Source organism: Poeciliopsis prolifica, unplaced genomic scaffold, assembly GCF_027474105.1.
Source record: "Poeciliopsis prolifica strain line A6 unplaced genomic scaffold, Auburn_PproV2 SCAFFOLD008, whole genome shotgun sequence".
Classification (NCBI taxonomy): domain Eukaryota; kingdom Metazoa; phylum Chordata; class Actinopteri; order Cyprinodontiformes; family Poeciliidae; genus Poeciliopsis; species Poeciliopsis prolifica.
The window spans coordinates 4,224,209-4,233,353 of NW_026562383.1; the positions used below are offsets into that span (position 1 = coordinate 4,224,209).

The following is a 9,145-nucleotide window of genomic DNA, read 5'->3' on the forward strand; positions in this document are numbered from 1 at the left end:
CCTGTTTACCGCCAGACGGCATGGTACGTATACCCTGTAGCTCTTACTAAGACATTAAGACTGGAGAGCGTCCAACGAGCCTGATGATAGTCCTCTGCGAGATCTGCCTAGCAGCTGTGGAGCACATCAGCAGTGAAAGAGTAGCAAGTCCATAAACTGGATATTTGGTTATGCATCAAACTCATGGAACCCAGTGATGGAAAAGGCAGGTATGACAGGAATCCTGCTTTTAGACTGCACCCCAATAGAAACTGATGCAATCTGGCAGCGCATCAATCCCAGCTGCTACAGTACTGAACATGTGGACGAATGCCTGCATGCGTGTGTGTGTGTGTGTGCGGACTCCGTCCTGCGTCTCCTACATTATAACGACACCGATACTGCATGGCTTTGCAGATGGTACATTTAGGTACGACGCTATGGCTTTTCCAGAGAGTGTAGGAGCATTCAGACCGATCAGACGAAAGGCTGTTTGAGCATCATTGTTCGAATGAAATCAGAGCTCCATCTGTCTGACTTTCATTTGCTCTCTAATTCTCTGATGATAAAGACAGCTGTGTCATTTACTGTTGGGCTCCGCTCAAGGAAAGCATTACCGCACGGTGATATTGAGAATTAAAACCCACATTCAGAATACCGTGTTCTGATCCATGTCTCCAGGGCCTAGCGGGGTTGGCGTGAACGAGCTGAAGAGGAGGCTGGTGATCTCCGAACCGGACCGCTATGGCGTCAGTGTGCCGTGTAAGTTGCACATCTTGAGGTTTCATTACTTTTGGCTTTTACGTCCGGCGCGCAGCGTAAATTCTCTCCCCGCGAACACAAAGCAGTGTCCCATCTCTTTTGGCGTTCTGCAGACACGACACGCGAGAAAAGGAGGCAGGAGAGCGACGGCCTGGACTATCATTTTGTTTCAGTTCAGGTGTTCGAAGAGCTCATCCTCAACCACAGGTGTGGGTTAAGTGACCCTAGTTGAGCCCATTGCGGGTCTTATTCAACCATTTGAAGCTTTCTCACCTGGTCTCCGGTTTTCTGCTTGCCTCACCATGTCTGTAGGTTTGTGGAGTATGGTCAGTACAATGGTAACTACTACGGGTCGAATCTGGACTCGGTCCAGAGAGTGATGGCTGAAGGCAAAGTCTGTCTCCTGGATGTTCATCCAAGCGTAAGCATAACCCCAGCAAAAAGACGTTGAGGTTCACTCAGTTTTGATGAACACTCGCTGCGTTTCCTTTACAAATGTGCACAAATCTTTGGCAATGTTCTGCCAATGTTGAAAAATACAAGTTTTCAGTTGCTGTGAGTTTATTACATAAGGAATTAAATTAAAGTCACATGTGAGTGAGCTTGTTCACGCGAGAAGTCATTAAAAATTGTGGTAGCAACAGATGTAAACAGCTACATGAGATGTATTCATCTTTCAGCCATGGAGCTAGTGCTCATCATCTATCAGCCAATCAGAGGAGAGGTCGGAGTCTTATTCAGGCGTTGGAGAGGCTCCGTATTCTGGATTTTGGGGAAATTGTAGTTGGCAATTTTACAGAAGAGTTGTGGATTCAATACGGTCAAATAACACTTAACTTTTTATGAACCGTCATCGTTTTCTCCAGTAGCAACATGCGGGTGTTGATCACGTGACTCATGGGATGGTTAAAAAAGAGAGAAATTTGGAAACAACATGAATTTTTTTTTAAATTTCAAAATGACATGTTTTTATTAAGCAAATGCATTTTCGTAATTGCAATTTTACGGTTAATGGAAACGCAGCTACTGCCTTGCAAAACTAATTATTTGGTATTTTGTCACATTTCTACCAGATCAGTTAGTTTATTTTTTGAATGAACTAATGTACATTATGCTTCATGTACTGCCTGAATGATGTCAAAACTTTTGTTTTACACATTCCAGGAAGTGGAGTGAAGTATAAACTTATTAAAATTCCCAACTCCTGAAAAATCTACTTAATCTGACATTAAACATACATAGTCCATACATTTCACAACTAAACCAGTGGTAACTACTACAGAAACCCATTAATGTAGTATCTATTTAATTTTAAAGTTCAGTATGAAAGATTTATTGAAAAATATTTATCAGAAAAAAGATAATTGAAAAAACATTTGTATTTTCAAAAAAATGTTTTTAAAAAACATTCTTTATGCGCACTTTATTCTTTATGTTTACTGCAAATAAATTAACGTAATTTCAGTAAATGTTAAATCTGTGTTCTCTTGAAAATGTGAGAACATTCAAGGATTATAAATTGGTTTGTTTTATTCAACACTGAGCTGCATAAATCACAGTTTTAGTTCTTTGGGTGTTTTTCAGCTGTGGAATAAAGTTACTAGCATTTTCATTGCTTTTCTCCAGTCTCGTGAGGGATGTTTCTGATTTTGTCTGGTTATGAAAAAGTTGCCTGAATCAGAAGTGGGTCATGAAAGCATACAAAATTTCCAAAAAGGAAATCAAAGCAAAAAAACAAATAAATAAAAAAACATAAATTAACAAAACGTTTCCCTGTGAATTGCAATTTCTTCCACAATATAGCATTTAAATTACATCCAAAGACAAGAGATGCTCACAAACCATGAACATTTCTTTTACGCATTCATGTGACCCTATCCTTTTTTCTGTTATTTCCCCCCCCTCTGCAGAAAATAAAGCATGTTTACACTTCTGAATTCAAACCATACGTGGTGTTCGTGAAACCGCCAAGGATTGAGGAGCTTCGCCTCACCAGGCGGAGAGCGAAATTTGTCTGTGATGAAGGCAGTACGCAAGTCAGGATGTTTTCAGTAAGTACATATGGATACTTTTAGCCTAAGCTCCAAAGCTAGCTTGTCGGTTCACATAACAACTTCACGCGTTTATTTCTAGCTATTATTGTCACAAAGGGAATTTTTTTCTTATCTGAAGAGTTGAAGAGTATCTAGCATAGTATGTAAGTAGTGGTACTGAGTACAGTTAATACTTAGCTTTATTTTGTAGGTAGCTTCAAATCTAGCACTGCTAGCATTGTTTGCAGCTAATGGTTCGCCAGTCATGGCAATCTGGCAATAATAGAAGCCAAATATGTGTATTTTTGGTTTTTGGTCACTAGATGGGGCTGTGGCCTCCAGTATATGAACCCAGAGGTGACAGGTAGTTGACAGGTGTTGAACCTGGAAGGGCAAACAAGTTTTTGACCGCTGTGGCGGAGTCATTGTTAACGCTGTTGCTATGTATCGTGGAATAAATGGATTTTGTTCACAAATGGTTCATCTGACTGGAACAAATTTGGACTACCAGAAGACCTCTGGGATTGACCTTACATGCAAACAACAGGCACGTTAGCCGCTCAGCGCGTCGTAACTAAGCAGCAACGCATCAACGTTTACTAGTGCAGTATTAAACTGGTTAGTGCACAAACCATTATGTTTTTTTTATGTCACTGTAATACCATTTCTGTTTTATACAGATTACCCAAAATTTTGCTACATAAGCAATTTAAAAGGCAGTCCAACATAGATGCAACTGGCCGCCAAGCTAACAGCTCATTCCTTTATATCTGGGGCATATAATAACATTTTAAGCTATCTTTACCTAACAATGATAGGAACTAGGTAGCGCTTTGTGAGACAATGTATATTAATTTTGATTAATGTGATAGACCAAGATAATGTGCCTTATTATGAACTGTAAGAAAGAGTATAGATTTTTAATACCTTTTTCTTTTTTGCAAAAAAAAAAGAAATAACATCTGAAAGGTGTGTATTCAACCGCCATGGGTCTACAGTTTATAAAACCACCTTTTGGTGTAAATGTAGCACCGTTTTAGGGTTTGCCTACACCAGGAACTGAAGCGTTGCCCATTCTTTCCAAAACAGCTCAAGCTCAGTCAAATTCATTGACGGTAGGAACAATCCCTTCCGTGCCCCTAGAGAGCATCACCGATCAGTGATTTTAGGTCTTCTTGTCACAGACTTGGATTTAGTGAATGTAAGTAGGTTTTCCGACCAACATCGAAACAGCACTGAAACTGGATACATTAAGTCAGGTGCTTATTGCATGCCTTGAGACTTGCAGGCCAAAGTGGGGGCTATAAACCAGGCGCACACCTTGCTTTGACCGTGTAATTTGCTTCTTAGACACTTTCAAGAGACATTATGGGTACTATGCAGGTGTTTTTTCTGGTCTTGGCTGTTTGCCCAGAAAAACGTTTGCATTTTTGTAGATGTGCGATGTTTCAAGGCAATGACTGAAAGCAGGTGGTGGTTGAGTTTATCTTGTAGGTTTTTTTCCCTCAAACAGAAGCATATAGATTACAGATTGCACATACATTTACTGAGAAAGACAAGTAAGCTTTTTCCTAATTGCCACATGGCTTCACATTCACTGTTGGACTCTGTTTGTCCGTGTGGCCCTTATTAGAACCGTGATACAGCGAGGCTTTGGTGCTTTGCCCGACACCAACAACCCAAACCTTCAAAGAGTCAGAGCCAATCCAAAAAGTCTGCTTTCAACTGGAACCACATCTGGTCGGAAAAGGTCTCGTAGCCATTACGCGGAGCATGTAACGACTGTGGCATGCCTCACCAGTGCAGCTCTGCGGTTATGGTTTTGTATCCTGTTGTATTTGAGTGCTTCAGGTTAAACTAAAACAACTATCAGCAACAGCGAGGACCTATGTGAAAGCAGGTGTTTTAGCGGATTGTTGGTTTGGAGAATGCAGGTAGGAAAGACTAAAGCATTATCCATTCCTTACACTAAGGTCTATGTTGACGTTTCCAGAAACTATTCAGCACCAAAGCAAATGCATATTTAGACGTTTTAAGCAAACTTGGCCTGCCTCCAGAAAGCAAAGCTGAACCGAGTCAGGCAAAGTAATACCAAGCCATTTTCCCATTGTTCTGATGATCTTTTGCCAAAAAGGGCTGAACTAAAGGACCAGGGCCACATTGTATGAATAAAAACACCTTAAATTCTCTTCCATTTTTCCAGCACAAGCTGTTCTCCAGTACACCCACGCTAAAAAGATGATTAGGTGTGAAATAATCATGGTTAAGTATCTTATAAAGTGTCATCTCTCCTCTTGCCTCTCTTGCGAACTATCTCATATATTCTCAGAAGTAAACCGTAGAAGGGATAACTTGTTTTTTATAACCGTTTTCCATTTTTCTATCTACTGGCGTCAAACAACAAAGTCTGCTGATTGGGGCACAGAAAAACATGACAACTGGCAACAAGCTGGAGACGTACCAGCACGCCACGCTTGTCGTCAAACCAGTATGACGTCAGAGTCCAACTGGCAGCAGAAACGCTGTCCATCAATAGTGCGGATTATGGCGTCACAGATTACACCGACCGGTGTCCTACCGCTTAGTGGAAACAAAGCAGACTTAACCTTCCTTTTTCCAGGGTGCTCAATTTATTGGGGGTATTTTTCTGGGTTCACAGGAGGAGGATTTTGAGGACATGCTCGACCAGGCTGAGATGTTGGACAGCCAGTACGGCCACCTGTTCGACAAAGTGATTGTCAACGGAGACGTCGCCGCGGCATTCAGAGAGCTGAAAGCCGACGTGGACAAGCTGGACGAGCCAGAGGTCCAGTGGGTTCCTGCAGCGTGGATGCGCTCGGCACCGACAAAAGCGTGGAGAAGCTGCAGCAGCTTGACTGGCTGGATTTGAACGGGGATCGCTTACGATTGCATCAAATATTCCTTAAGGGCCCCTTTTAAATCTTATTTAATATAGTCTCCTTAAAAGTGATGCACACTATGTTCCTCTGTGCATAAGTACTGCGTTCGAGTTGAATAAATTTAGATAATAATCTCTGTCATTTTTATTAGTTTTTCATGATTCCCAGCTTCCCTAAATTTTTACATTGGTGATCTAGTTTAATCAAATTCATCTCTCTCTGTTCTCCCTCTTTCTGTGTCTAATGCTTTTTCCAGTCGTCTCGGACTCAGCTTCTCTTTAAGCATTTAGTTGACATAACTTTAATTTGTAGAACGAAGAAGGGGTGGGGGGCAAAAACTTGATCTTGTGAAGAGTTTGCGGCCGAGAGTCGTCCGTTGCTGCCAAGTTCCAAACATCGGCATGGAATTATTCTGACAGCTGCTGCACTTCAATTAGCTGTAATGTGCACCAGTGAAACATTAGTAGCAGCCCGTGAGGCTTTCTGCCAACTATGCGCTCGCTGTCCGAAACGCACATAAACAGGAAAACAATCATAGATCAGAGTTGAATCATAGGTATCCACGCCCCTCGAACTTTTTCAGATTTCCTCATGTTTGAGTCGCCTGCGTTCACAGCTGTGAGTATTTTGGGGGTATTTATCGGCTTTATACATGTCGAAATGGACACTTTTTGCGTCGTTGTGAAATATCTCGAGCTTAATCGGAGTGGATTTAACGCATCTGTGAACGGCGATTTCCAAGTTTTATCCACTGGATAAAAGAGGGGACTTCAAATGGGCCATCCTAACCCATGAAAAAAACTTTCATTTCGCTCTGTGGATTCATAACATGGCAGCAAAACAATGAATCTTATCTATTGTCCCTTTCACATAACAACTTCAAATGCATACAAATGACATACAGTGAAATGCTGGAGAAATTCATGGTATGAAGTGCATTTGTTATGCACCACATCATTTTCTGGATTTAAAAAAAATGATTAGTCCCCTGGAGAAGATCTAGAGCACTTGACTCACAACTAAAACCAGCAATTAACAGCGCAGACTCCATTGAACACAGCTTTCATCCAGACCACTCTGTTCTAGAACCGCCTGGCACTAGTCCATAAAGAAAGACACAAGTATAAACGTGGAATGGTACAGGAAAGAAGTCATGAACACGTGTATGTGTAAGAAACCAGCTGAAATCTGGCAGCATTTAGAAGTCATTCTTGCTATGTGTCAGTCCATATAGGCTGCTTTAATATTAACTCAGGTCCATTACCAAATTATCCCACAGACTGGCACAATTGGCAAAAGCTGAGAAAGCTTCTAACAAGAAAAAGGTTACCTTTGCAAACTTTTTTGCGAAGGCCACGGTTGCAGCCAAATCTTTTAACCTACAGAATGTTCCACCCGTAATCCAAAGTGGGACAGAACATTACTTTACCATAAACCAGCCAAGACCCGGTTACAGAGGAGTCAGAAGAATAATCAAAAGGCTCAAGGAGCCAATGAGTAATACACTGCACACAAGACTCCACTGCTGAAGGAAAAGGGTCAGGGTGAGTGAACACATCGTGTTTAGGAGAAGAATGTCACTGGAAACGTCTCAGTCGCATCATGCCAGAACTGGAGTTTGCAGGTGGGAATAGAGGTAGTTGTCTTACAGAACAGACCTGAAAGTGGGATACATGCTGAACAGTCCCTGGGAATTCCTGATCAGATCTACGGATGAAACAAGGGTCGGTTTCCAAAGAAGATGTTTGTCCCAAACACACAGCCAGGGATGTCTGAAGAAAAAAACAAAGTAAAGCTGCAAGATCGAAATTTATAAATCTAGATTTAAAAAATCAATGAACTGAAGACGAGAGTGTATGTAAGTGATCGCAAGAACCTTTAAGCATTTGCGGACAGAAGCATGGCTCAAAATCGCACAAACGAAATGCAAATTTCTAACTTTCTATATAGTGGAGACGAGTTGAAGTTCTCATGAAGAAAAACGGCCTTTCCAAAAAACGGGTGTATTACAGCGGCACACTGGAGCCATTGGAGATAGAAGAAAAACGGAGCCGTAAATTTCCACCAAAAAACAAAAAAATTTTTTTGATGAATCTCAAAATTTATTCCTCTTTTTTTATCCTACTTGCAATTGCCCTGATATGCCGTAGTAATGTTTTTGTGATTATATACTACTTGGGTTGTTCCCAACATGCGGTGTGAATGTAATTTATAAAGCCTCAATAAAAATATTGAAACAGGAGACAATGTTGATGTGTACAGTACTTATTTTACCGACTGTAAAAAGCATCGCAGTAAATCGGGAGAGAAAAAAAAAAGAAGAAAAATCTGTTGTGTCAAATTCTTCATTTGCATTCAGTGTATTCAAGAGTGCGCCACTGAATTATAAGACCTTGGGATATTCTCTTATTACCGAACTCAGCTTTAAACCTCTTCACATCTTCCTATCCACCATTAGACTGAAGGATTTCATTTAGGGTCATCAGATTAAAAGGGGCAAAAACATAAATTCACGTCGTACTTTTTCACACTTGTACTCATGAAAACTTCATGTGAGTCTACCAAATGAAAATCTCGATAATATACATTGAAACCTTTTGGTTGTGGTCTTATAAAAAAAGCTCAAGAGATACTTTTGCAATGTTTTTGAGTATACCTTAGTGTTAGATGTTACAACAGCTTGAACTCTCCAACTCCAAAGGCTTCAGGGATTTTTCTCACCATCATGAGGTACTTAATTGTACTTCCATTCCTCTGAAAGTCATGGCAGTTTTACTCTCTTTGTCGGCGCTTCGCTCCATTACGTGTGACAAAGTGTTAATCTGCTTCATGTAGCGGGGAAAGTTGGGAACAAGGGAGCGCAGTGTCATGCCGGGAAACGCCGATGGCTCTCGAGGGACATGACCATCATAGAGAAATTACGAGCTGCCATAAAAGCTGACGGTGAAGGTGGCAGCACCACCGCTGGGATGAAAAGACCGTTATTTCAGCAACGGTGGCAAAGTGTGCAGACGAGTCGCTTGAGTTCAGGGCAGGCAGGCCTGTGCCAGGCCTGAAGCGAGGCCTAGACCCAAACCGTGGCAGTATAACTTCATCGCCGGGCTGAGAATCTGCAGGCACCCTGTGAAATCATAACAATGCCATTAAAGACACGGGAGCCGTCCAACCAAAACCCATGTCCGCACCTCCCACATCAAAAGGTTCCAAAGAAATGCATGATGTCAGCAGGCCTTGGATCATTTCAGTCCTGGTCGTCTGTTGAAAGCGTGCTAAAGTAAATAGAGCAAATGTTCAACCTTATCATCATCTTAGAGTCTATGAGTGTCTTAAAACAACCAGCACGTGTTTAACTCATAAGTTGTGCTAAGTAATCAGGCTAACCATTATCAGCAGCACAAGCTAATGGAAAAGCATTAATACCATGAAGAAAAATAAACATTACAGCTTTTTCCTTCCATACATCTCTGTATA

The 9,145-nt window shown here is 41.3% G+C and overlaps 1 protein-coding gene across 2 annotated transcripts in view; it reads left to right on the top strand.

Moving 5' to 3' along the window:
- The window catches only part of LOC129361820 (MAGUK p55 subfamily member 7-like), a 24,413-nt gene extending 18,598 nt beyond the window's left edge, over positions 1 to 5,815 (top strand). For both annotated transcript variants that reach the window (XM_055032946.1, XM_055032947.1), the window contains 5 exons: positions 661 to 741; positions 855 to 948; positions 1,054 to 1,162; positions 2,652 to 2,792; positions 5,434 to 5,815. In XM_055032946.1, the coding sequence (XP_054888921.1) occupies positions 661 to 741; positions 855 to 948; positions 1,054 to 1,162; positions 2,652 to 2,792; positions 5,434 to 5,664 (656 nt within the window). In that variant the 3' untranslated portion in view covers positions 5,665 to 5,815. The remainder of the gene's footprint in view (positions 1 to 660; positions 742 to 854; positions 949 to 1,053; positions 1,163 to 2,651; positions 2,793 to 5,433) is intronic.
- The last annotated feature ends 3,330 nt before the right edge of the window (positions 5,816 to 9,145 follow it).